General features: G+C 39.9%; 1 protein-coding gene across 5 annotated transcripts; it reads left to right on the top strand.

The window, feature by feature from the left end:
• Positions 1–500: 500 nt before the first annotated feature.
• On the top strand, positions 501–27,990 carry KLC1 (kinesin light chain 1). Of its 5 annotated transcripts, none has more exons than XM_079994943.1 (15): positions 501–762; positions 955–1,185; positions 1,541–1,619; positions 2,343–2,568; positions 4,727–4,814; positions 5,694–5,795; positions 6,624–6,797; positions 7,282–7,381; positions 9,617–9,666; positions 9,749–9,816; positions 11,469–11,577; positions 12,796–12,930; positions 18,134–18,264; positions 23,077–23,143; positions 26,041–27,990. In XM_079994943.1, the coding sequence occupies exons 1-15, from the start codon at positions 502–504 to the stop codon at positions 26,104–26,106; spliced, it is 1,887 nt and encodes a 628-aa protein (XP_079851069.1). In that variant the 5' UTR covers position 501; the 3' UTR covers positions 26,107–27,990. The 5 variants fall into 5 exon arrangements, with proteins under 5 accessions (XP_079851069.1, XP_079851068.1, XP_079851071.1 ...); XM_079994942.1 differs by having other exon boundaries at positions 12,796–12,957; XM_079994945.1 differs by lacking the exon at positions 23,077–23,143 and having other exon boundaries at positions 12,796–12,957.

Genomic DNA, 27,990 nt, shown 5'->3' with positions numbered 1-27,990 from the left:
AATACTGTTTTATTGTACGCTGCCCAGTGAATATTTATTGATGGGCTGCTACATGACTCATAACTCATAAATTATATAATTGTAGATTTGGAAGGGACCCTAAGGCTCATCTACTAAAATATATGTATCTTGCTGGCCGGCAAAGCTTACCCAAACCTTTCAGAAATTAAAAATATTGTTGACTGCACAGCCTTTTTGTGGTAATAATGTTTACTGCAAATATATTGGCAATATTTTATTGCATGAATCTGTAGCTGTATACAAGATACAAAATATTGGAGTACTGCTTTGTATTGTGGAAAATGTTTGTTTTGAATAGGAAATTTCACAGGAGTTATTGTAGACACCTACATTCAAAATCTAGAGTATGTATACCAAAACATTTTATGCCCTTTGGGCATGCTTTGGTCTACTGCATCAGTTTTCAATTAAGACAAATAAGAATTGTAAAATATGTTGTTTGGCTTTAAACTAAAGTTACCATTTCTGTGTTTTCTTAGAATGTATGACAACATGTCCACAATGGTGTATCTAAAGGAAGACAAGTTGGAGAAACTCACTCAAGATGAAATTATTTCTAAGACTAAGCAAGTGATTCAAGGACTAGAAGCTTTGAAGAATGAGCACAATTCCATCTTACAGAGTTTACTGGAGACACTGAAGTGTTTGAAGAAAGATGACGAAACAAATTTGGTGGAAGAAAAATCAAACATGATTCGCAAGTCTCTGGAAATGCTGGAACTTGGACTCAGTGAAGCACAGGTAAAAAGCCATTTCTATTTAGTCCGGTGTCAAAATGTTATCTTGCTTTGATACAGTATTTTAACAATGTTAACAATTAAAATCTCAAATGTTGGATTTGTAAAGCAGCGATGCGGTTGATGCCAACCCACATATATGTTCAAATATTGTAAGACAAGAGGAATAATACTTGTGATTTCTGGTCCTTTCTAGGTAATGATGGCCTTGTCAAATCACTTAAATGCGGTGGAATCAGAGAAGCAGAAATTACGAGCTCAGGTTCGCAGGCTATGCCAGGAAAATCAATGGCTAAGAGATGAGCTAGCCAATACCCAGCAGAAATTACAAAAGAGTGAGCAGTCAGTGGCTCAGCTGGAAGAAGAAAAGAAGCACCTAGAATTTATGAATCAGTTAAAAAAATACGATGATGATATATCTCCTTCAGTAAGTAGCTTCACATTAAAACACATTTTATTCTTCCTAATTTTTTTCTGTTTGCTGAGGAACGTTACCCTATAAATGTTGGGACCTTTCCTCATAGGAGAGTTGTCCAGCCCTGTGATCACCTTTGTTACCCTTTTCTCAAGATCATCTGGTCATAAACTTCGAGTTTTTGCACTTCTAAATATCATGCTTAGTAGATGATGCACTTTTCAGTATCGGTATTAGTTTGAGAAGTAGGGCGGGGAGACAGTAGTGAGACAAAAGGTGCCTTTTGCAATTTGTGGATATGTATAATGCGCATATCCATATTGATTCAGTGGTTCTAACTGCTTGTTGTTTCTTGGGATTTGTCTAGGAGGATAAAGACACAGATTCTACCAAAGAGCCACTGGATGATTTATTCCCCAATGATGAAGATGACCAAGGACAAGGGAGTAAGTGAATGTAACTTTATACATTATATAGAGTGAGTGGGGACTAGTGGAAGTTTAGCTGCTTCTTTAAGTCATTAGTGCACAGCATAAAAGAGTAGCTGCAGTATTGAAGCCTGGCAGCTGACTTGCCAGAAGCAATAAAAATGATAGACTTGAAACTTCTGATGGGCAATCAGAAGTTGTACTTCAGTGTGAAGATGTTTTTCTAGTTAGTGATAGCCACGGTTTATCATGTCTGAACTGGGGAAATCATACTGTACTCTCAAATTATACTGAGGCTAGGATCCAGTTCTGAAGCTAAGCATGCAAGGAACAAGTCTCCCCCATGGTTCTAGGTTTGGGCTCTTCCCCAGGTTACATTGGCTTGGTAGATGAGGGGGGCAGGAATTTGCATCAGCTACTATGGTGGCTGAACTTTTGATTTCCTGCTTTTCCATGAGTTTGGCTACATCCAATCTCATTCTCCTGAGAAGCCAGATACCTTCAAGTGTAATGAATAAAAGAAATAGAACTTTCTAACAAAACATGTGCCAGAGTATGCTCAAAGTAATGTGTGTGTTAAAAAAAACAACAACACAAGAGTGGAATGATTAGGTATAATAACCTCATGGAACTCAATCATAGTTTTGACAGTTAAAACATTTGAGTGTGTAGTCTTAAAGAAGTTCAATTCTTTCATGCCAGTTACATATTAATTTTAATATACTGCTTTCTTCTTTCTAGTTCAACAACCACATAGCAGTGCAGCAGCAGCTGCCCAGCAGGGTGGCTATGAAATCCCAGCAAGATTAAGGACCCTTCATAATCTTGTCATTCAGTATGCTTCCCAAGGCAGATATGAAGTTGCTGTACCCCTCTGTAAACAAGCACTTGAAGACCTGGAGAAGACATCAGGTCATGATCATCCTGATGTTGCCACTATGTTGAATATACTTGCACTGGTATACAGGTTGGTATTTAAACGGTTTTCTAATGTGTTTGATGTTACAGCTAGACTAAAATACAGTACTTGTGGTGGTGTTTTGAGTAACAATGTTGTATTTTAGTTTGAGGACATGGCCTTTTTAGGGAGACAGTCATGCAACTTGAATAATATTCCTAGATATTTTGAGTTGGGCTGAGGACATTCTTACTTTAGGACTGGGCGATGGGCTTCGTGGGGTGGTGAATGCTTCCCTCCGTGAGGGAGCCTTCCCAGACCCGCTGAAAGAGGCGGTTATTAAACCGCTTCTTAAAAAACCATCTTTAGATGCGGCCACGATGGCCAACTACCGCCCAGTCTCAAATCTTCCATTCTTGGGCAAGGTGATTGAGCGAGCGGTTGCCGAACAACTCCAGGCACGCCTGGAAGAAGCGGACCATTTGGATCCCTTCCAGTCGGGATTCAGGCCTCATCATGGGACTGAAGCTGCCTTGGTCGCACTGGTTGATGATCTCCGGCGGGCTAGGGACAAAGGTGAGAGCTGTTTCCTAGTTCTGCTGGATCTCTCAGCGGCGTTTGATACCATCGACCATAACATCCTTCTGGACCGTCTTGAGGGGCTGGGAGCTGGGGGCACTGTCATACAGTGGTTCCGCTCCTTCCTCCTGGGCCGTGTTCAGAAAGTGGTGGTGGGGGATGAGTGTTCAGACCCCTGGGCTCTCACTTGTGGGGTGCCTCAGGGTTCTGTCCTCTCCCCCATGCTTTTCAACATCTACATGCAGCCGCTGGGAGAGATCATCAGGAGGTTTGGGCTGGGTGTTCATCAGTATGCGGATGATACCCAGCTCTACCTCTCTTTTAAATCAGAACCAGTGAAGGCGGTGAAGGTCCTGTGTGAGTGTCTGGAGGCGGTTGGAGGATGGATGGCGGCTAACAGATTGAGGTTGAATCCTGACAAGACAGAAGTACTGTTTTGGGGGGACAGGAGGCGGGCAGGTGTGGAGGATTCCCTGGTCCTGAATGGGGTAACTGTGCCCCTGAAGGACCAGGTGCGCAGCCTGGGAGTCATTTTGGACTCACAGCTGTCCGTGGAAGCACAGGTCAAATCTGTGTCCAGGGCAGCTGTTTACCAGCTCCATCTGGTATGTAGGCTGAGACCCTATCTGCCTGCGGACTGTCTCGCCAGAGTGGTGCATGCGCTGGTTATCTCCCGCTTGGACTACTGCAATGCACTCTACGTGGGGCTACCTTTGAAGGTGACTCGGAAACTACAACTAATCCAGAATGCGGCAGCTAGACTGGTGACTGGGAGCGGCCGCCGAGACCATATAACACCGGTCTTGAAAGACCTACATTGGCTCCCAGTATGTTTCTGAGCACAATTCAGAGTGTTGGTGCTGACCTTTAAAGCCCTAAACGGCCTCGGTCCAGTATACCTGAAGGAGCGTCTCCACCCCCATCATTCTGCCCGGACGCTGAGGTCCAGCGCCGAGGGCCTTCTGGCGGTTCCCTCATTGCGAGAAGCAAAGCTACAGGGAACCAGGCAGAGGGCCTTCTTGGTAGTGGCGCCCGCCCTGTGGAACGCCCTTCCAGCAGATGTCAAAGTGATAAACAACTACCTGACATTCAGAAGACATCTGAAGGCAGCCCTGTTCAGGGAAGTTTTTAACGTGTGATATTTTACTGTATTTTTGGTTTTTATGTAAGCCGCCCAGAGTGGCTGGGGAGGCCCAGCCAGATGGGCGGGGTATAAATAATAAATTATTATTATTATTATTATTATTATTATTATTATTATTACTTTAGCAGTAGTTTGCTGCTAGCGGCTTAGGAACTGAATCTGCATTTTGTTTTGGTGCTGGTTGGTGCATCTGATGACCTTAGATTGGGAGGAGAACTGGGTATACTGTCCATAGTATCCTGCAGTTGTTGTTCTTTATAGGGATGTAGAGGGCAGCCTCAGAATATCAGCGTGGTCTGTTCTAGTACCTAGCCACTGTGCTGTAATTCTGTTGAATAATAGGCACTTCATGGGTTGAGACATGAAAAGAGCAGAATCTGCACTGGATTCTGACAGTTTCATATACTTAAGATACTGAATCCAATTCTTGCTGATTTTCCTGACTGAATTCTTAGATAATATGTTCATGAGATATGGTTGTTAATGATGACTTCTCTAATTCAGGGACCAGAATAAATACAAAGATGCAGCAAACTTACTGAATGATGCTTTGGCTATTCGTGAAAAGACCTTGGGCAAAGATCATCCAGCGGTTTGTATATTAGATAGTTCTTTTGTTTCTTCCTTCTTTTGTTTCTTCCTTCTTTGTAGTATCAAGTCCTTTTGGTTTCCTTTGAAACTCATTTTAATATTAACTCAACAGGAAGGTTTTTAAGCCCTGGTTTATCGTTAACTTCATTCAGGTAGGTAACTCTCAATATAATGTCTTGCACTTTTAATAATTAAGCACAAAACTCTTTCAACATTGGTCCACTTAAATTACTTTCTTGCACACTTGTCTGATTCTGAATCATTTACATGATAAATTTACCTGAAATTCTGAAATATTTCAAATGTGTTTTTGGATTGCTTTTTTGGAGCAATAGTAAAAACTTTTGTTCAGTGTAAGCCATTTATTAAATACTCTCCATTGATAATTACAGATGTCCTTTCTATAATATGAAACTATGTCACTTTCTAATATCTTTTGAATATAGTATTCTGCTTCATCGAGCAAAATTGTGCATTTCCTAATATTCCTAGCCCAGTGCTTCCCAGCCAGTATGTTATAACTAATCTATTGTCCACATGCTTGTCCCAGTTAAGGTTTTAGCTCTGGGCCAGTACTTTCAAAACATAGACCTAGTCCTTTAGCATGACTTATTCCATGCTTGCTTGATCTTACTACTTGGTTCTACTTAACAACCTAGTAAATATGTACCGTCCAACAACAATTTGCTACTATTTGTAGGCCGCCAAAGGTTGGGCATCACTGTGCTAGTTAAGACACATTTTATGTTTCTTAGTTTCACAAGTATTTAAACATCTGAATTACAAATAAATGAATGCTCTAGGAGCTGCTTAATTTTTCTCCAGATAATTTCAGCAGGTATGTTAGTAGACCTACATAGCTTTTGTCCTCATTTTGCAGGTTGCAGCAACTTTAAACAATCTTGCAGTGCTTTATGGAAAAAGAGGAAAATACAAGGAAGCTGAACCATTATGCAAGAGAGCATTGGAAATCAGAGAGAAGGTAGCTCAGAACAACTGTGTTATTTTTGCTGACTTCTGCTTTTTCAGTCTCAGACTTGTCATGATATTGGCTGTGTGTGTTGGTTAAAATAGAGATTGTGCGTACAGTTGTTCACATTTAGGATTTTATTGCAATGATCTATTAAGTTTTTAGAAATCAACTCACTGTATTTTAAAGATGTGTCAGAACCTGCTCTCAAAAGACAGGAAACCCCATATTTGTTACGAGGCAGGGAGATCAGGTATCAAGGAAGATCTCAACATCTCAGATGGGATATTTTATTCCAGCAGCGTCATGACAGCTGTCACACATCACAGTTCTGAGCCACTTTTTCCTGCACTACATACTATTGGCTTTGAATGCTATTTCTCTGTCTTCAAAAACAGCAATATGTTTTGGAAATCTACCTTGTGCATATGATTTGAAATGCAAAACAGATGAAAAGTAGGCATTGGGGAGCACCCTAACTTTCCAGAAGTCTGCACATGTAGAAGTGGGGTGAATGACAGAAAAGGAAAGGAATTAGTGTGGAAAGTAGTAATCCTCCCATAGTGTAGGCGGAAGTTCTTTGTGAAGTTTCTTGTGGAGGTTTGAAGGATTTATACCTGGAAAGTTGTGATCTGGAATATTTCCCATACCCCTGTATAATACGTAAATAATTCTGGCTAAATTTGTTTAATATAATGTTTCCAGAGGTGGAGTATAAATAGGGGCTTGAGTCTAGCTGAGCCAATGCTAGTGTAAATATGACTGTGACGGCTTTTTAAAAAAAGTTTATATTTAAAAAGCAGGTAATACAGTGGTAACCTAGCGTTCCTTTATTTCTAGGTACTGGGAAAAGACCATCCAGATGTTGCCAAACAGTTAAATAATCTGGCCTTACTATGTCAGAACCAGGGTAAATATGAAGAAGTGGAATACTACTATCAACGGGCACTTGAGATCTACCAAACAAAACTGGGGCCGGATGATCCAAACGTAGCAAAAACCAAGAATAATTTGGTATGTCTGCACAGTGGCGTATATAATAATGAGACATGAGCTACTGTATTTCTCATTTGCTGAAAACATGGGCTTGGATCCAAAACACCAAACAGAATGAAAATAGTTCCTAGTGCCAGTACTGCCACACTAAGACTTGCACATGTGCTAGAGGAAGACTTTCAGCAGTGATATATTATACTGTGTCTTACAATTACTGTGCTTCTGCTGGCCTGGATGAAGTACAACTTTGGATCTAGTGTCACTATTTTCACACCATGCTCTAGTGTGACATGTAACATAGACCTTCTGTAGTGCTGCCCAATTAGCATAGACAATATTGAGCTAGATAGACCAATGGTTTAAGTTAGCTTCCAATGACTGTTATACAGGCAGAAAAACACATTTGGATCCAACCCCTTGTAATGTGCTAAGCAAGTTGCCTTCAGATATCATGTTTCTGAACTTCTTTCAAATCTGACTGTGCTCATGTCATCTCTTTCAGGCATCCTGCTACTTGAAACAAGGCAAATTTAAGCAAGCCGAAACTCTGTACAAAGAGATCCTTACTCGTGCCCACGAAAGGGAATTTGGCTCTGTGGATGGTAAATGCTTGTATTATGAAGGAAAGTTAGTTCATGTAGGAATAACTAGGGGTTGTGAATAGGAGAGACTCAAGTCCTTTGTTAATTGTAAGAGGTCATGGGTTGTCGCTGCTTTTAAATAATGGCAGAACATATTGAGAAATCATTTTAGAAATTGTTACAGGAAATGCTTTGACAAGTTATTTAGCCATTGTTTCTCTAGGTTTTCTCCCCCATGTTGTATGGCAAACCATCTTTAAAATTGAGAGGAATTTTCACAAGCAGTTTTTGATAATGATAAATTGAGTAAGCATGTAATGCTAAATCATTATTTAATTCTATGTGCAGAAGCTGGCAAAAGCCTGAGCAAAGCCTTGAGCTCCCTCTTTCCCTTGTCCTTCCCTGCTGGCAGAAGAACTTCTGCAAAATATAATTTCATTTCTCACAAATCCTTGCTTCTTGTTAAAGTATTAACCAGACATTTTGGTTAGAAACAAACTCTCGTCAGTTTCTGAACAAACCAGATTCATAACTCATGGCGGAAGCTTGTTTGTTTACTGTGTAGATTTTGTTTTAAACCACAACTTGTAGTTTGTATGTTAAGGATAAGCCAGGATATATTGAAAGTGAAATTAAGTTCTGCAGACGTCCTCCTCCTACCACCTGTGGGTCGGGAGTGGGGGAAGAAGAGCAGGGAGTATGCAAATTCAAGGCTTTCTTTGGGTTCATCCCAGCACATGCATATTCCAGCTTGTGCACCAAGTGCTAAGCCATGGTTTAATATTGATTGCAAACTGAGCCCCTAGGGCAGGCATAGGCAACCTCAGCCCTCCAGATGTTTTGGGACTACAGCTCCCATCATCCCTGACCACTGGTCCTGTTGTTGGACTTGTTCTGTATCTGCTACAGGGTCCCCGGAGCACAGATTCACACAAAGCGGCAAACATCCTTTCAGGTTATAACAGGGTTTATTTGAAATGCATATGCAAAGCAAAGGTGTAGCACGATAATCTCGCAATCTGCACACCCCAATCAGGGTGCACCCACTTTTTATAGACTTTACAAAAAAAACAAAAAACAAACAGAGAGTGAGACTTTACATTCTTATCCAATCAGGCTCTAATATTCCATGTTTCTCCTTTTGAAGGTTAACACTTTAAGACATTTAACATATTTACTCATTCTTTGTTTGTCTGCCTCCTACGGCCTTCCCTGCCTTGTAACAGTTGCTTTGTTTGTCTGCTTGCTTGTGGTCTTGCCCGTCTTGTAACAGTTGCTTTGATAACAGCATGCTGGAATTTCTATTTTTGACGCCCTTCACTGTTAGCTAGGGATGATGGGAGTTGTAGTCCCAAAACATCTGGAGGGCCGAGGTTGCCTATGTCTGCCCTAGGGGGAAGGTGGGGAGAGCACTTGGCTCTTTTGTCCAAGCAAAGTCTAATCCTGTTGGGCATGCTTGCAGTTGCTCTATGGCTCTAGACTTCCTTTTACAAGTCTTGGCAGAATTCTTCAGAGGGTTTTAGGTTATCATGATAATAATAATGCCGAAAAGACTGACTTGAAGAATCATACATTTTAATTGGGAGATTTAAGGAATTGGTTTGATTGTTAATACACTTGGCAGAATATAGCTTGCAAGCAGTAGTTGCAGAGCACTGGCTTCCTTGTGGTGAGTTAATTATGTAAACAGCTTGCTTGAAGTGTCAAAGTTGTCATTGTGATAAAAGTGACGTCTCCGTATGTTCTAGCAGACAACTAAGCTTCTGTTTGCATGTGCTGCTTGCAATTCGGTTAACATCAAAGCTGCTTTGAAAGAGCAGTTGCAACCATTTTGTAACTCTGATTTCTAGCTATTCTTTTTTCCTATCCTTCGGCTGTGAAAAAAACAAGACATCTACTTGTAATATGTCTTTGTTCTGTCACAGTGTGATAAGATGACCCTTTGCTCTGTTTAGCTTATTTGATAAACTCAAGGTTTGCATCATTTATATACAATAGTACCGTGAGTGGCTTCTGATCAGTGAATAAAGTGTCCTAGAACATTGGGGGTGGATATCTCTGTAGCTTTCCATAATGTTTCTTTACAGCACAATCCTATACATGTCTACTGAGCAGTAATCCTCACTAAGTTCAGTGGGGCTTCCTCCCTCATACATGGGTATAGGATTGCGTTGGTGAGCATTCTTTCACAATGCTGGTCTGGCCAAATGTGGTCATTTTATTTCACACAGTATCCCTTACCTTATTTTTACATAGATGAAAACAAACCAATCTGGATGCATGCTGAAGAAAGAGAAGAATGCAAAGTAAGAGGATACCTGAAGCAGAAATTTATTTTTGTCCTTATAGCGGTAAAGATAATAATTTAACACACTGTTTGCAATTTAGGGAAAGCAAAAAGATGGCACTACTTTTGGTGAATATGGAGGCTGGTATAAAGCTTGCAAAGTTGATAGGTAGGTACATTTTCCTAAAAACATTTAAAGTGTTAAAATAATAATTTTGCTGACAGTATGTTGAATTCTGGAAACCTCCAAAGTGAAGATAATTGTAAATGTCCTTATGGAGAAACTTAATAAAGGTTGTATTCAACTAACTTTTGTGCACAGTAGACCCAGCAGAATTAGTGGTCATAAATTTACATGAGTCTACTCCGAGTAAAAGTTAATTGAATATAACCTTAATTCGATTAACTGGTCAATTAACCAGATTCAGTTAACTGGTCTCACTAGTGGAAGCTTGCACAAAGACTTTGGCTAGTGCAACAAGGTTCCCACCCCTCCAAATTCACTGGGGGTGTTAGGTGAATTCCCAGAACAGGTTTTTCTCCAGGTGGAAATGTCTTGATTGTGACTGAAACAGTCATCCAAATAAACTGGTGTTGCAATACTACCTAGAGAGACTCGGCTTTGTGTAAATACCTAGAAAGATAAAATTTGGAAACAGAAGCATAAAGTGGCTGGAATATTGTGCAGTATTGGCTGGAAGGCTGGAGCTTCCTAACATGTCAGGAGAGATGCTCAGTGGCTGCTAAAAACCCCACTAGCCGTCCTTTTATAGAGGTGGTTGTTTGAAATCACTGGCTACAAGTTAAGCCCACCAATACTACATTTCCCAACTTCAGAATGGACTCAGGGTCTTGGATTTATTTTGGGTTAGAGCCTATGGCTGATTAGCATCCTACACCCTTTTAAATGTGTTGGTGGGGAGGAGGGATTATTGTTTTCATAGAATCATAGAATTGTAGAGTGGGAAGGGAACCCCAAAGGTAATCTATTCCAACTCCCTGCAATGCCGGAAACTCGGGATAAAGCATCCATGACAGATGGCCATCCAACCTCTCCTTAAAAACATCCAAAGAAAGAGAGTCCACAGCCTCCTGAGGGTTTTGCTTCCCCCCTTTTGTTCTTGTTTTTATTCTATGTATTGTGTGAACTGCCCTGAGATCTACAGATACAAATTTAATAAAATAATAAATAATATTTTTAAAGGTATGTTGATGCATGGAGGGACTTTTCCTCCTTCAGGGAGTGGGAAGGGGCAGCAGAGGAATTGTCACTTGTCACAGTTTCAGTAATCTTAGTTCTTTCATTGCTGCAATATCCCTCTGTTTCTGCTAATTTATCGGTGTTATATAATAGCTTTTTAAATAGCAGCATATGTGAGGAGGGTGTTCTCTCTTGCATTCAAACAGCAAGAGGCAAAAACCAGAGAATCATGCATCAGACTTAAGTGTTATATAGCAGACATTTTTTTGTAAACCTTTGGGACTGGAAAATTGAGCAGGGCTGATAAGGAGGACACTAGGAATATGTGATCTGTGTCTTTGTCAAGGTTACTGCTTCAGAACTAGCCTACATAGTTATATAATGGACAGCAATAGCTGCAACAATACATGGTACCCTGGCAAAAGGTCTTTCTAGTAAATAACTTCTTACGCATTTGCAGACCTATTCAGAACTCTTTGTGAGCAGTAAGTGCCCATTATAAATTTATGACGAGCATTGGCTTTTAATGGAATATTCTGCTGTACTATTAGACAGAATTGTTTCAAGTTTGGGAGGCAATGGTCTCCTGCCGGAATCTAACTTTAACACATATTTTGTAGTCCAACAGTTACAACTACATTAAAGAATCTTGGAGCACTTTACAGACGCCAGGGCAAGTTTGAAGCTGCTGAAACATTAGAAGAGGCGGCAATGAGGTCCCGTAAACAGGCAAGTCCTTTGTTATCAAGCGTTTCACTTCTGATAGTGTTAAGCTACAATTATTAGTATTTTGTTACAAAGAATTTGAATTTAACTACAGTGAATCTGAACTGTCTAGAATTTCTTTTTGTACCTACGCTTGGAAGCCTGCTTCAGTGCAAACCGTGATTTAACACTGATCCTGTGGCAATGCTATATCCTGGTTAAAACATACTGTAGATGAGGGTGGACTTATGCAGATGAGAAAGGAGGAAATGTCATGGTTAGGAGATTGTCTGCACTGCCTTTATTGTTTTTCAGAAGCAGATATTGGCAAAATAACCCAGAGGGGAAATCCCAACTTCCATGGGGTGGGGGGGACCACACTGAAGTTTAGTATGAACAATCAGAAATATGTAACTAGATAGCACATTCTTTTACTCTGATTTTTTAAAAAATGTTCCCATTAATGATATTATGTTAAAAAAAAAATCTCACTTTTTAAGAAAATGTGTGGAGAGTAATAATAACTTTTATATAAAATATTTGATACAGCCACATTTGCAATATCGTGTGCAGTTTTGGTTGGCTTCAAAAAGGATGCTACTAAGAACAAGGACAGAAATCCTGAAACTACCTTTAGTGGAGGATTTTTAAACTGGGGAAGTAAGTAAGGCCAGGATCCAAGCAGTTGTGCATGCCCGCAGAAAGCGCTTCCACTTGAGGAGAGGGGTTTACAATGTTTCCTTTCTAACTGCAGCCCTTTGTCCTGCTTCAAAGGGTCTCCTGACCTTCAGGAACATATTTGGACTGCGTATGTGCACCTGTGCACGTGTGCTGAAGTGGAAGGGTGGGAAACAAAAACACAAATGGTTTGCAGAGAATTCCATATGCAGCCCCTTGAACCCGGCCTGAGTTAATGGAATTGACAAACTTAGTTAGAATATAGTGGGTTGTTGGTGAAATTATCACCTTCAGACAAATTAGTCAAAGCATGTTACTTTTACTAGAACATTAATTTTGTTGGTGTAGATAATATGCAAATAATATTTTCTCCTCAAACTTACCTGTTTAATTCTGTAATATGTGCTTCATGGTTATGCTTCATATACAGCTAATGGGTGCTTATTTATTCGGTAATGTTTTGTAGACTCCGTAGTAACTTGATGGTAATTGCTCTTCTCACTCATGGCACTGAACTACTTGGTGCAAAGTAAAATGTCTGTTTCCCCTTTACTTGGCTCACAGGGTCTTGATAATGTTCACAAACAGAGAGTTGCTGAAGTGCTCAATGACCCAGAAAGTATAGAGAGAAGGCGAAGCCGCGAGAGCCTCAATGTCGACGTGGTAAAGTATGAGAGTGGCCCTGATGGAGGAGAGGAAGTGAGTATGAGCGTAGAATGGAATGGGGTAAGTACAGTACACAGTGTAAGAAAAAAACCAAACCTAGATTGGCATAGCAGTTAAGTTATCATTCTGTTGTGTATTCAGGGTTGTTCTTGGCTCATAAGCACCTGTAGTTTTTAATGTAAGCAAAAGCAATAAGATCTTGCTTTTGAGGGTAAGTTCTGACCAATTAAGCTTAAATTAAGAAAAACTCACTAAAATTTGGATATAGATAGAAGTGTTTGAATGCTGATTGAATGTCCTGGTTAATGTATAGGACCTAATCCTTACCAGTGGTTTGTTTTATTACTGGATGCAACAGGATGGCAATTTGTTTACTTTATTATCCCCCCCCTCTTTTTTAATATCCCCCTTTGTTTCAGAAGATTTCCTTTTTCTCTGGTTCACTAGAAAGCACTGCTGTGCAATTAAATGGAATTGGTATGGAGAATTAAACCAAAAACTACACACAACATAGGTTTCTGGATGCAAGTTTCTTGCTGTTTCATGGCATCATGATGGTGCAAACATAAAATCTACCCATCTGCTGATGACAAATTGCTGCTTTCCATTTACCTATGGAAGCCTGCCAGATCCTTGATTAAAGTGAGGCCTTTCCTATCTCACCATGTCTAGTTCCACTGCTTAACATGAAAGGTGTGCCACAGGTTACAATAACAAAACCTTTCTAAAACTTCCCATCATTGTTTAACATGTGTCTGTGAACCTGCTTGTTATTTGGTGTCTTTTACAAGTGAAACCATTTCAGGATTTTGGTAGTACTGAGATGGTTACTACTTTTGATTTCGGTTATATTGGGCACTGGGCACATACATGGAGTGCTCTGAGGTGCAAAATGCCAGTGTCAGCCTTGTGGTGGTTTAGTTATGCAGTACACGTTTAGTCAGATTGCAGTAGTCATTGTTTTTCTAAGTTTGTTTTGTGGTGTGTAGGTTCTGTTTCATAGTGGAATACTTGTCAGCTATAACTCTGTCATTTGCCAGAGCTTTAGGATCCTAAAGGCTGCTGTAGCTGTCTATATTTTTTGCTCTTTTGATGCAGAAAAAGGTTTCTCTTTCCACTGTTTCTCAGATTGGCTTTGGTGTGTGTTGTCCTAAGACAGTCAATCAGCATATAATACAAATATTCTCACCTTAATACTTCCTTAATTTGTCCCCTGGGCACTAGAACTGTGTACTGTACTCTTCCCTTTTTTCTTCTGTAGTTGGCATGCCTTCAAATTGTCAAGTGTGAGGGAAGCATTTTTCCCCATCCATTTTGTGTTTTAATTAAAAAGCATGCAGATGTGGGGTTGACAGGGGCATTCAAGAAAATAACTAAACAGTATTTCTAGGTCAGTGACATTCACATTTGATAAAACTCAGAAAGTGAACTTTTCCAGAGTGGAATGTTCCACCTTTAAAATAATGTGGCATTAATGGGTTTCTATTTCGTTTAGGTTTGCATGTCCACTTTTTCACTCCGTTTTCGTTACTTTCATGTTCAAGTTCTAAACTGAAATTGGTTTTCTTCTACATTTCCCCCATTTCATGTTGGCATTCTTACTTTTTCTAATTTTGCAGGTGCTCAGTTCTGCTCATTTCTTCACCATGATAGTAATCTAACAATTATTATTAATATTTTATCTCATTTTGTATCCCATCCTTTCTTTCTCCGTAATGCTTATGACAGCCCAGTAGCTTCCAAACTGAGGCAAAGGGCAGCCCCACATAGAGCGCATAGCAGTATTCTAGTGTTGAGGTTGCCAAAGCATAGAGTGCTGTGGCCATACTGTCCTTATTTGGGCATGACTAGTATACCAGTTATGGTAAAAAGCACTCCTAGGTACTGAGGCAACTTGGGCCTCTAGTTCCAATGAATGACCCAGGGAGTACTTTGAATCTATGTGCCTGTTCTTCAAGCCAGAATGTAACCACATCCAGAACTGGTAACTGGCCTCCACCCCAGATGAAGCACTCACCCACAAGGACTCTGTCTTGCCAGGATTGTTTAAGTTATCTAAATGTCACCCAGTCTACTGCAGCATTTAAACGCTGGCCTTGGGATTGCAAGCCACACCTGACTTGGATGTGCTAATCAAACTTCGTTCCAAATCTCCAGCTTCCAACAGCTTCATATCAATGTTAAACGGCATGGGAGGGGCCAGGTTGGCAGCCTGTGGCATCCCATAGCATAAGTGCCAGGGGGCTGATGGGCAGTTCCCCAGTGCTACTCTCTGAAACAAACTTTGCAGGTAGGAACAGAACCACTGAAGTACAGTGACCCCATTTGCCATAAGCCAAAGCTGATTCTGCCTACTTGGTGCTTTTCACTTACGACTATTACATGCAAGGGTAGCCAATGTGCCCTCCTGATTTTGTGGATCCTCAGCCAACTCAGCTGGTGGTCAGAGATTATAGGGGTTGGAGCCCACAACACCTGGAGGGCACAATATTGGATGCCCGTGATTTAATGATTAGCATTAGTGGTTTAATAGCCACTGAATGGAAACTTCCATGTATGGGTCGAAGTGCCTCAGCCGCATGCAAAAGGCTCTTTGGGTCCTTGCCATAGATTCTCTTTTCTTCATTAGCATTCATTGTTTTACGATCTCGAATCATCTCAGTCCATTTACTGGCATGATTGTGTAAGGGTTTTAAAAACTGTTTACCTCCAGGAAAGCACTTTTCAGTAGATCTTCTCTACTAAGGAATACCTGTGCAGAATAATAATAATAATAATAATAATAATAATAATAATAATAATAATTTATTTATACCCTGCCCATCTGGCTGGATTTCTCCCGCCACTCTGGGCGGCTTCCAACAAAATATTAAAATACAATGGTCTGTTAAACATTAAAAGCTTCCCTAAACAGGGCTGCCTTCAGATGTCTTCTAAAAGTCTAGATAACTGTGTGGCATGTTTGCGGACACATAGGCACTGGGCAGCCCCGTTAGATCTCACTGTTGTTTCATGTGAGCTCAGAATACGTTCAGTTTCTAATCTCATTAAAGAAACCCTACTAAATTCTAGGGAACTTCAGCATTCCCAGGAACGAGGTTGGGAAATCCTCACTCTAATGAAACACTAAAGCTTTGTAATATGGGTTGGTTGATAGTGCTTTTGGAGTGGGCACATCTCACTTATTTCATAGAAGTTAAAGCTTAAATTGATTCACCTTGTCCCAATTGATTTATTTTCTTCACTTTTTATTTTGGCTTGTGTAGTCTTTAAAACTGGAATCTCGCATGCCATAATATACACCTTTGGTTTAAAGTAATGTATCTGCTTTCCTTTTATATATATTTAAGGAAAATATATTGATTCCTTTAAAAGTTCAAAGTCCTGTGCAATATAGAACCTAGAATAAAAGACCACAGAAGGTTTGCGGTCCTCCATTGGCTTTCTTTTGCATTATGGATACTATGAATTTTTTAAGCTGTTGTCTCTGCTGATTTTGAGAATTTGTACGCAACATTAGCGGGTGACCTAGAAATACTGTTAAGACTAACAAGCTCAAAATGGAAAACTGTTGAACTTCTCCCCACAACAGTTTCATTCAGTTTTTTCTCTCTCCATTTCTGTCCGACAGGCCTAGATGCCTTTTCTGATTCTTACACTGTCTCCTGCATGGCGGGCGTGCAGCATCTTCAAGCTCTAACTTCTCTCCACTACTGACTGCTGTGTATTTAGCAATCCCTTAAGATCCTTGTCAGAGCTGCACTTCTTGTGAAAATGGCCACTTCTTCAGTGCTGGTGTCTCTCTTTCTTTGGGGCAAGGGTTCCTCTTTCTTTCCTGTACATGTTTAGCTTTGCCAGATATGTATCTAGTCTTACAAAATGTGGTGTTAATAACCATTTGCTGTGTAACAGATGAGAATTAACAAAACTAAGAATGAACTTGATAAGTAGCTGTTTCACTATGATGAAGGGTAGTTTAAATTATCACACAAGGTGTTATTAAAATGGCATGATGGTGACCTTTACAGAATATACAGGTGGGTTTTTTTATTTAAAAAAAAGCAAGGCATGTGCTCACAGTGCTTTAAAGTGTATTTAGAGACCTATAACATGGGTTAACATCAATATGGAACTCTGGATGTCTTATGCTTATCCTAAAGTAGCAGTGCTGTTTAGTCTTCATGTGAAAGTTCAGCAGTTACGCTTTTCTCTACTAATCTTGGTGTTGGGTGACTTTGTGTATTTGTCTTTCTAACTTGTAATAAACTCACTCCAACTGATGCCTGTTTCTGTCTGCTGCGTAGTACTTTGAATTCTGCATAGCTACTGTAGGAAAGGAGGCTTTCTAGAAACTGCAAGGCACTGTTAACTTGCAGTTAAGTGCACATGGATTTCTTTGTCAAGCAATAAATATAATAGGTCTTTGGCCATACAAACTTGACTTCTGGAAAAATAAGAACTATTAAAAAAAAACTGTCTCCAAATACTGTACTATAAAATAATGTAATGTGAAGCAAGCTCTAGATTCACGTTTTATGTTTCTGGAACACGGTTAAGGACACAAACTAGAATAACTTCACTGTGGAACTTAATGCTTGCATATGCTTTTGTTCTTGTTTATATGCATGTTTATTACATATTGCCCAAGTTAGAGTGAACGAATTCATTAAACATGTAATGCTACTGCTTGGTGGTGGTCTTTTACTGTATTCATGGTTAGCATGGAGTGGCGTGGTGGTCCTGCAAATAAAAACTTTATATATCCTGTAAGAAAGGGCACCTGCCCATAAGGTTTTAATACACATTTGTTAATTTTGTATTTTATCTGTGAGGGAGTTAGGAGTTTAATCTCTTGTTTCTTTAAGGAAGTGTACGCAATCCGTCAGGACCTTCTCCTGAGTAAGCTTCATTGAGATGTTGTGGAGCTGTGTAACTTCTCATCTCAGTGAATCTGCTGACATAGGGGGGATAATATTGGACTGTGTCTGGAAGAATGCTTGATAAATACAAAGAATGCTTTTCATTAGATTTCTGGTGCTCATCTCAGAGCACCAGAGAAGGTAACAGCAAAATTAAAAAACACACCATTAAATTTTGTTTGAAATTAAGTGATACAATTTTGTTCTTACCATTTAATGGTAGCAAAGTAAGAATATTGGACTGTAGTTGTAGCAACTGCTGAACTGTGACAGAAGGGTAAAACTTTTGCAGTTTTAAATGTGCTCATTTTTTTCAGGATGGTACTGGATCTCTAAAACGCAGTGGCTCCTTTAGCAAACTTCGTGCTTCAATTAGACGCAGCAGTGAGAAGTTGGTTAGAAAGCTGAAGGGAGGAAGTTCACGAGAGAGTGAACCAAAGAACCCCGGGTAATTATTTATTTCTAGATGTGCTGGAACGCTTGGTGCTGTACCCAACATGCTGTATAATGGCTTTTTCTGCTGTATCTCGTGCGTGAATTGCAGCATAAAATCTGACGGCAGATCTCGCAGAAATGTAATACAAAGGATGTTTGTAGCACTTGTTATAAGTTAGTCCTAACAGCTGGAAAGATTGTTCTCTGTACTTAACAATGTGATTGTAAACAATGGCTCTGTAAAAGCAAAACTTCCAATGTTATGTAAACTCCAGAAAGAATTGCCCCAGAATTACCTATTCTGTCTTGCCACACAGGAAAAATATTGATGCACTTCGCTGAATTTCAGCAGTTTCCCCTTTAACAATATTAATTCTGAGAACAGGGTTAGGGCATATTTGGTTCAGAAGAACTTAACATACATTTATGAATGTGTGTGTATAAATGTGATTGGGATAGGTTATTTAAATGCTTCATGTTTACTTAACTGGATAAATATTTGCACTTTCATTCAACATTTTTTACATACTAATATCAGCCATTCTACTTTCTGCATAGAACACAAGTATAAATTATTGTTGAAATGAAAATTAAGTAAAATACATCAGCCACTCCTTGACATACACCAGAAATATGAATGGTCCTAGTACTATACCAATAAGTCTTCCTCTTGAAACTTGCTTATACATGGATCATGTGACTGGATTTGTTGTGCAAAACAGTCAGCTATCCAAGTTTTGTTATCCATGATGTGTATGTGCAGAGATTAATTTCAGAAGAACTGCAGTAGCAGGTAAATAGCCACTGTTCTCTAAATGGGAACTAATCAGTATTAACAGGAACCTTTTTTTAGGCTTGAAGATATTTTTGATGCTTGTATTCACTGAAGTTGAATACTATCACTGCTGTACAAGTTGCAGTGTTAGTTTTATTGTAAGACATCAGCCGGCCTTGTAAAATTACCACTTGATTAGTACAAACCAATGCTCATAATATAGTGTACAAGATTTAGTGTTACACAGAACTCTGCAGGTTGGCGGTTCGGGAGGAGATCCTCTAAAAAGGGAAAAAATAGTTGTTTTGAGTTGAATTATATTATTACGCATTTGTCTGCAGATCATTATGGAGGTTCATAGAATCATAGAGTGGGAAGGGTCCTGGAAAGTAATATAGCTCAATCCCATGCTAGTGTAGTGCAGCATCCCTGATAGGTGGCTTAAAAACCTCTAAAGAAGGGGAGTCCACTTCTTTCCAAGACAATCTTTCCCACTATTGAACTGCTTATTTGTAAGAAAGTGCTATCCCTCCTAACGGAGGAGAGGGGTTTATTGTTTTGTTTTTGTTCTTGTTTTTATTAATTATTTTGTGTTTATCTTGTGAACCGCCCTGAGATCTATAGATGAAGGGCAGTATACAAATTCAATAACTAAATAATATTTAGCCCAAATCCACTTGTAATTTAAAGCTCTTTGATTCGGTCCTATCCTCTGGAGCAACAGAAAATAAATCTGGCTCATAGAATTGCAGAGCTGAAAGGGATCCCAAGGGCCATCTAGTCCTACCCCCTGCAGTTCAGGAATGCAGTTTCATCCATCTGAAAGTTCTTCAAGTATTTGGACATAATTCAACAGTTTAGAAGCTTCGTCTAGAATTCCATACCACCCAAAGGGATAGTTCTTTTTTTCAAAACTTCTTAGTTTTTATTTTAAGTATCTTCAATTAAAGATAGGGAAAAACATGAATGGCTAGATTGTGTATTATCCAGCGTGTAACCTTAGTCTTGCATTCTTCATTGTGAATATTGATTTGTCCTAATGAAAGCGGTTTTCTACCAGTCTCTACAAATATATAGAACTCTGAACAGTTACATATTGGTGTTGCTCTGAAGAATTTTAGCTAAACATTTTAGATCCCTCCACCCCATGTGTGCAGTCAGAAGCTTTCCTACTTTTCCAGATGTTCTCAGGTATAGACTAGGATACAAAGAGCCACTTTAGCCATTGCAAAATGATTTCAACACTCCCAGCAAGGAGTTTTGACTTTGATTCCCCCCAGCCATATCACATAAACTGGTTTTGAAACACCTGGCTTTTTAAAAGCCTTCATGCTTTTTAGGGTGCTATTGATGAGCAACCAAGGTCCATAGGTGCAGAGAACTCACTGTGTGGTTCTTTGGATCTAAGCTATATATTTGCGGGGAGGGGGGGGTGTCAGGCTGAATTGAGGAAGGAGCCAGAAGATAAGCAGTCTCTCTCACCACCTTCATGTCTGTAATCAACTATTACTCAATTAACTTTTAACTACTATCCCCACAAAGTGGTGGTACAGTGGTGCCCCGCAAGATGAATGCCTCGGAAGACGAAAAACTCACTAGACGAAAGGGTTTTCCGTTTTTCGAGGTGCTTCGCAAGACGAATTTCCCTATGGGCTTGCTTCGCAAGACGAAAACATCTTGCGGATTTGCTTCCTTTTTCGTAAAACCGTTAATACCCGGGCAATCCGCGCTCTGCAAGACGAAAAAATCGCAAGACGAAGCGACTCGCAGAACGAATTAATTTCGTCTTGCAAGGTACCACTGTATAATTTTCTGATTAACTACTAATCCCTAAAACTGAAAGCTGGAACATGCTTCATGGTTAACATTTGGTTTACTGTTCTTCTGAACATTTAAGGAAACCCAGACTCTCCGTGAGCGTAGTGATATAATCAAGCAAGACTCCTACCTCAGTGACACCTTCTCGAAGGAGATTTCAGATGTGCTGCAATAATACTAGTGCTATTAACCAGTTGTAGATTCGAATGCAAAGGGAAATGCTGAAAATCATAAATAAACCAGTTCTCTTCAGTCTTGCCTCAAACTTGAAAAATGTACAAGTGCACTTGCCAAATTTTTAATGGTCACATATAGCTAGTTAACTTTTTGTTCTAAAATTACTAAATTTATATAGGGACAATTCATGGACATGATGAAACACTGTATTTTTGTTTGTTCATTATTTAACATTTCAGCATTGCATCTGTGGATTTTTACTTTTTATTTATTTTTATTTGCTTAGAATTTGAGTTTTGTGTTCATGCTCTATGTGGTGCGTTATGTATATTTAGTTAACGTTTTTTCGCTTTACTGTATTATTTTTTATATAAATAAATAACACAGGTGTCAACGCTGCATGGCTTGCTGCTTCTTTGTGTTGCTAACACTTGTGTTGCGTTTAAAAACGTGCGCATTGTAGTTTTTGGAGGCTTATAAAAAAATTATTGCTTAAATAAAATCATAGTGGCACTGACACTGTGTAGGTGCAGCCGTAAAGATTATGCCCAACTATACAAGCATGTATAACTTCATTCATAATCTTTATTTTGATTGCCAGGTCCCAGATTTATTATAGTCAAATGTCTGCATAATTTTTAAGGATGAGAAATCCCACTGACTTCAGTGTTGTGTACACTCTTGATGGGACTTTTAGACGAACCCTGAGCCATTTTCACTTTGAACAACCAGCTCCTTTTCCTCCCTGGCTAGCAAGAGTCTCAGTTTTAAGAACAAAACAATCTATTATGTGGCACAGAGGGCTGCTCTTTGAGAGCAGTGCTTTTACACCCTGCAGTTTGATGCAGATGGGTAGAACGCTTGTCAGGCCTGGCCGTTGCCTTCCAATTAACCTGTATCAGCATGTCCCCTTCTCCTAATTTGTCTGTGAGACTAAATAATTTGGATCGCCATATTCTTGCAAAAGTGTGAGGGGGTTTCAGTGTAGGTTTCTCAGCAAGGTTCCCTGTCCTGCAGTTTACAAAGTGGCTAGTGAGAGCAGCCCTGTTTCCTAGAGCTGTCAATTGGGACAGGTAGTTTCTTCTACACATAGGAAATAGTATACAACTTTTACTCATAATAGACTCATTGACATCACCGAAACCAATTTAAATGTGTCCATTAATTTCAGTGAGTCTACTCTGTGTAAAAGTTAGTTGCACATTAAGGGTCTGCCTGCAAAGAATTCATTTTGGGATTAGCGTGACTGTTTTGATGCAGCATTGAGAAAAAGATTTGGAAGCTAATGTTATGGAGAAATATTAATTGCTCATGCATTGCTCTGCAATATAGGTGGTGGCTACTCATCTTACAATGAACGCTACCTAGATTTTTTGAGGCACTTTAAATTGCAATATGGTTAAATGTTGGATAACTTCTTTAAAAAAATGCTTGAACCACTATGGGTAGAACTTCACATACTTTTGTAATACATATATTGCAGCTATAAATTTGTTAGTTGTTGATGTAGCAGTGTATTAACAATACCCTCTGAAACTGAGAGCTTCATTTGACGATTGTTAGAATAGCAGAGCTTTCACTGCCTTGCACAAGTTTCACCCCACAATCCAGGCAAGACAGAGATTGTATTATCTATCCCATTCTCCATTAAAGTTATAAATCATACCAAAACTTTGAATATCCAAGCCTTAATTATGTAGAAGCCCACCAAGGGCTCTGGTTAAATGCTCCTTTTTGATGGGTTTGCTAATGCTACTTATACAACTTTATCTTGGGTAGCTTATTGATTTTTATTTTTTCTAAGAGACTGGTCACCTCTCAGATTAAGTTCCATTTAGTAACTGACATTCTGCAGATGGAATGACATCTAATGTTTCCTGAATGTTTTTGGTGACTTAGTTTTGATGTATTTTAGATTAAGGAAGACGCCAAATGTTGTCTTTTAGAAGATACTAGGAGTTACGTTGCAGTGAAATTCTTGTTGTATACATATGTGTTCAAAGCGCTCCATTTCAGCCCTTCTGATTGGTTTATCCTTGCATGTTCACTGTCCAGCATGAAGCGTGCCAGCTCACTGAATGTTCTTAACATGGGTGGCAAGGCAACTGAAGATCACTTTCAAGTAAGAAGCCCTATCATATTCTTAATGCAAGTAGATGGTACTGGCAGGGCTTAGATTGAAGAATTGGATCGGTCACTAAAATGGCAGCAGTTTTGGATTATTCCTAGTTCTGATTTCAAACATTCAGTCGGCTGTTTAGAGACTGGACCATATGACACAGTGTTTGGCAGTACACTGTGATGAACTGCTTTGCACATTTTTTGCTATGTGAGCCAAAATCCTTTTAAAAAAAAGTGGCAACTCTGTAAACAGCTGCTTGCATGTGTGAATGGGTCTTGTCATGTACTGATATTGTAAGTAATTCAAAAATATTCCTATAAGCATCCTGTAGAGTCCCATAGCAGCTAGTGGAAACACCAGATACTTGGGCCTTACGGAAAACAGTGGGCTAGATAGTAAAACTGTTTCCAAACTCTATGCCTCAGGATACACTTGGGAATTGCATGGGTGAATGCTTCTTATCTATTATATCTGCTCACATGAAAATCCCATGGAAAAATATGAAAAAGTCATATTTCCCTCCTGGGAAAATATGAAAAAGTCCCATTGGGGTGAACAAGCTTACATTTTTTCAGACCTAAAATTACTCTTATCTGCTCCACCTGGAGCTGCTCTTAATAAGGGATCTGAGACTTGATGCTGGCATAGAAGTTAGCTACCTGCCCTTGCACAAGTGGGAGTAGGCAGGACATACCACACCTGTCTTGTAGTATATTATTAAAAGTGCTAACAGAGGCTGGGAGCTCTTGAAAGCTTGAGCCCCACTTGGCTGAGAGGCTGCTGTGGCTCACTTCATGCTGTGAGCTATCAAGAGAGTCAAGAAAGTCCATTTCAGGATAACATCCCTGTCCCTAGCTTTGAAAACCAAGAACAGATGGGAAAACTGTTCTTGGCTGCTTAGGAATGCAATCTCCCTTTCTCAATTTTGTGAAAAGATGAGCACCTTTTGGGACGTGTTACAGTAATTGCATGCTGTATTCTTCCACATTGTATAGTGTTGAAAAGTTGGCCTGCGAACAGCATACAGGACATTATTGCAGCTTAATAAATGTCAAATAGCAATAGTTGCTGTGAGCTTTCCAGATAATGAACATAGACAGAGACTTGCACAGTTGAACTAAAATGAGTTCTAAGTGACAGTGGCCGGAATTCAGTTTGGGTACTAGGGTTTTTCAGTTTTCATCTTCTCTACTGGAGGCCCTTGCCTTCACCTGAAAAAGCTGGGCTTCCAGAGCAATTTGATCCAGCACATGGTTTTATAGATGGCAAGGAATACCAACTGCTTCCTTGAATGAAAGCAGAAGAAACTGTGCTGACACAGGCCTCTTTAGAAACTAGGCAGCAATTTTTTTTAATAAGGGTTACTTTTAAAAGTTCACCTACTGAGTGCTTGCTGATGAAAAAAAAATACTGGGGTGACATTAGGGCAAGCCAAGGCTGCAAAACAGTAGTCCTTGCATATCATTTGCCTGAAATACACTTCTCATGTGCCAAGATCCTAGCCTGTATTTCATATAACACCTTCACCGAAATTACTAGTGTTCTGTATTGTGCCTCTTAACTAACACATAACTGCAACTAACTTGTGTGAAGAAGTAGCGACTGCTTCAGTACTAACCTGATGCACTTGTCGAAAAGTTTACACAAAGGAAAGGGAGCAAGTCTGTAAAGTAGCATTTCCAGTTGTTCAAAATGTTACTGTGTTAAGTTCCAAAAATAAATCCATGAAACACAATCCAAATACTTTGAGGAAAAGAAATTCCACTGTTCTCTGGGTTATCTTACCGTATGAAAAAATAAATGGCAATTGAGAGGTTTTTATTCTGAATTCTTTAATCAGCACCAGATCTTTACTACAACACCAGAGAGAAGTGTAATAGGGAGGATTCCTGCCTTGAGAAATTAACCGCTGAGGCAACCTGATCTCATGGCATGGATGAGATCTGTGCTACTCTTAACATGTTCCAATAAACACGCATTCTTCTTACACAGAGTTTTTTTGTGCAGAAAACTGTATTTTTTAAAAATGGCTGTCAGTCAATATTTCACCTTCTGGGTCAAGTACATGACACAGCACATACACACAGAAAATTGCAATAAATTGTATTGGATAAGGTGAAGAATCAGCTGCTACTGCTTTCAGAGTACAGCATTTTGTATTCTCTTAAGTTGGCCAAGGTTGCTCCGAATTTCACCACTTACAAGGCATCTGTCTCCCATGCTAGGAAATGGCTTATTCATAATGGCTGTGACACGAAAGACCATATGTAGTGGGGGCTCTATTACAGCCCCCTCCTCATGCTCCTGGAAGAAACAGTTCTGAAGGTTGGAGAGGACTTGTCACTCATATGCATACACACTGCCTTTGGCAGTCTGGCCATGAGATTGGAAGCATTTATTTTCAACCAACTGTGTTAGAATTAATAGAACGAACTGTGTTCTACTGTTTGTCCCAACAAGCCGAACTTTTACTTTCTGATGGTTGAAAATGGACATTGATGCACGGGAGGGCAGTGGGCTTGTGTCTCTGAATGCTAAACCATGGCTTAGCATTTTGTCCAAACCAGAGCTTTGTGGGGAGAGCTAACTGTTCATGTTCAGAGCTCTTTCTATTCCTGCTTGGATTAGAAATACAACGCAGGCACTGATAAAGATGGTAAGAATTATTCCCATTCCAAACTGGAGCAAATTTTCTTATTCATATATTAAACCACTTTGAAACTTGGTTTTAAAAAAAAATCAGACTAATGGTAAATGAAAAATACTTGTCTGCTTTGGTCTTATTCTTGATTCTTATTATTCATTGTTCTTTTGTTTTTCTCCAGCATTTGTATTTTAAATGGTTGGGATTGTTTTAAACTGTGCATAAACTCTTTCCATTCTTTTTCCCCATGCAGGGACGAACTAATTGTCTGACAGACTCAAGAGCTCTGAGTGCCAGTCACACTGATTTGGCCCACTGAGGTTCTGGGACAGATGCTAGCTAAACAAAATTCCCTTGTGAATTACAAAGCACTGAGGTTCAAAGTTTTTGGGTTCCCTGTTACGGTCTTTCTAGAACCATCTAGGTTAGAGATGTCATTGAGAGGACTGTTGTTCCTAGGTCTTAAAATGTGACATTAAAAAAAGGCCTCTAGAGACTTGCTTCTTTGTCAAATATAGAGATGGTTGCTAGATACCCTGTGCTGACCCCTTGGAACCAAGTGGGATTAGCACTGTCCACTAGCTCAAACCAGGAATTTAGTTGCCTCCTGGAAACTTTTCATGGGTGTTCCCAGAAGTTGGTTCAGTTTTCAAGTTCCTTCCTCTGGTAATTCTCTCTGGGGTGTATTCTTTAAGGCCCAAATTTGTTCATTCTCTATTTCCTCTCACCTTTTTTTTTTTTTTTTTTTTTGCTCAGTTTCTCTTCTTTGGTGATCAGATCACCTTTCCTTGATTCAGTTTTTTAAATGCTCCTTTTTCTTTCTGCACCCCTTCCACCCTGTTTTACAAAGACTTCTCGTAATTCTGGTCAGTTCCAGCCACAACTAGAGTATTGGTGGCTGTCGTGTTATGTTTACTTTACTTGTGATTTAATTGCTACTTGGTGTGTGTGCTTGTGAACATTAAACCAATTAGGTTAATGAATTTTAATGATACAATTACATTGCAATTGATTGAAGCAGTAGCACTGGAAATACACTCTCCACTTCCTGCTTTAAGGCTTGTTTTTTGTGCCTTTCACTTCAATGCTTATTGCGTACTTGGTTTCTAGAACCTCTCTCAGGCTTACGGTATATTTTCAAGGCCTGTTTCTCCTAATCCTGCACCCCCCACTGTGGAGTTTCCCCCTATGATTCTGCTTGGGAGCTCAGCCACATTGACATTTCGTTGGCCTCCATGATTTTCTGTCTCTCTGACTTTCTTGGTGTACACTCTGATGGTTACCTAAGGATTCTTCGACGAAATGCGCAGAATTAATTAGAAGATTGGACCAATGGAAGTTTTTAACTGATTGTTTAATTAAACTATTCTGCAAAGTTAATAGCAGAAGAACTGGTCTACTGTACAGTTCATGCGGAACTGGAAAGTTACTCAGTCTTTTAGACAGCTCTTCTACCTTTCCTTTGGACACTACTGGGCAAGAGTGGCCTGAGTGATGCTGAGAGAAGGGTGATTCGGATAGTGAGGAAGAGGCTTCTCCCACAGTGATGGAGTGGTCTTGTGCCAAATATAAACTCACTCTCTGTGAGCATCAGGGGATCATCCTACCGACTGCTGCCCACCCCCCTCACTCCACGGAGAGGGCACGGCACTCTTTGGGTGTATGCAGAGCCTTAAGAGCTGTTGCCAAAACTTATCTATTTAGACCGACTTCTTACTCGCTTTCTTCCTCCTCTTGAAGCTAGGAAGTCTTCTCCCCTTGCCCTCGCCAGGTGGATTAAGTCTTATGACAGCCAAAGGTTTAGGGTGCCAAAACACAACACAGTTCCAATTAAACAGCGGCCGCAGCAGCCTTTTCAGCAAGTGCTCCGCCGCTGGATATCTCCTACATGGGCCAGTCCAAAAACATCTACACCACACTTCAAAATGGACCACAACCATGGTGGCCTTTGGACAGCAGCTACTTCAGCGTGTGCTCCCTCTTTCTTAGACATCCATTACCACCTTAGACACGATCACCTTTTGAACATCCCCATCGGGGTCCAGAAGGCCAGCATGGGAGATGGGTCCACTGCACTCACCAGAAAGGCAATGGCATCTTGGACTCGGGGCCCATGCCCTACTGTGTGGCTGGCATGCCTGGGAAGTTCAGGAAGGTCATTGGTACACACCACCTTAATAATCGCACTGTCTTTACCCCTGAC

The sequence above is a fragment of the Podarcis cretensis genome (assembly GCF_951804945.1).
Source record: "Podarcis cretensis genome assembly, chromosome: 1".
NCBI lineage: Eukaryota > Metazoa > Chordata > Lepidosauria > Squamata > Lacertidae > Podarcis > Podarcis cretensis.
This window is presented reverse-complemented; position numbering and strand designations above follow the sequence as displayed.

Coding starts and splice junctions, on each gene's coding strand:
- KLC1 (XM_079994942.1), top strand. CDS start 502: ATGTATGACAACATGTCCACAATGGTGTATCTAAAGGAAGACAAGTTG. Junction 4,815..5,693: donor TGGGCAAAGATCATCCAGCG/GTTTGTATATTA, acceptor CTCATTTTGCAG/GTTGCAGCAACTTTAAACAA. Junction 7,382..9,616: donor GGAATTTGGCTCTGTGGATG/GTAAATGCTTGT, acceptor ATTTTTACATAG/ATGAAAACAAACCAATCTGG.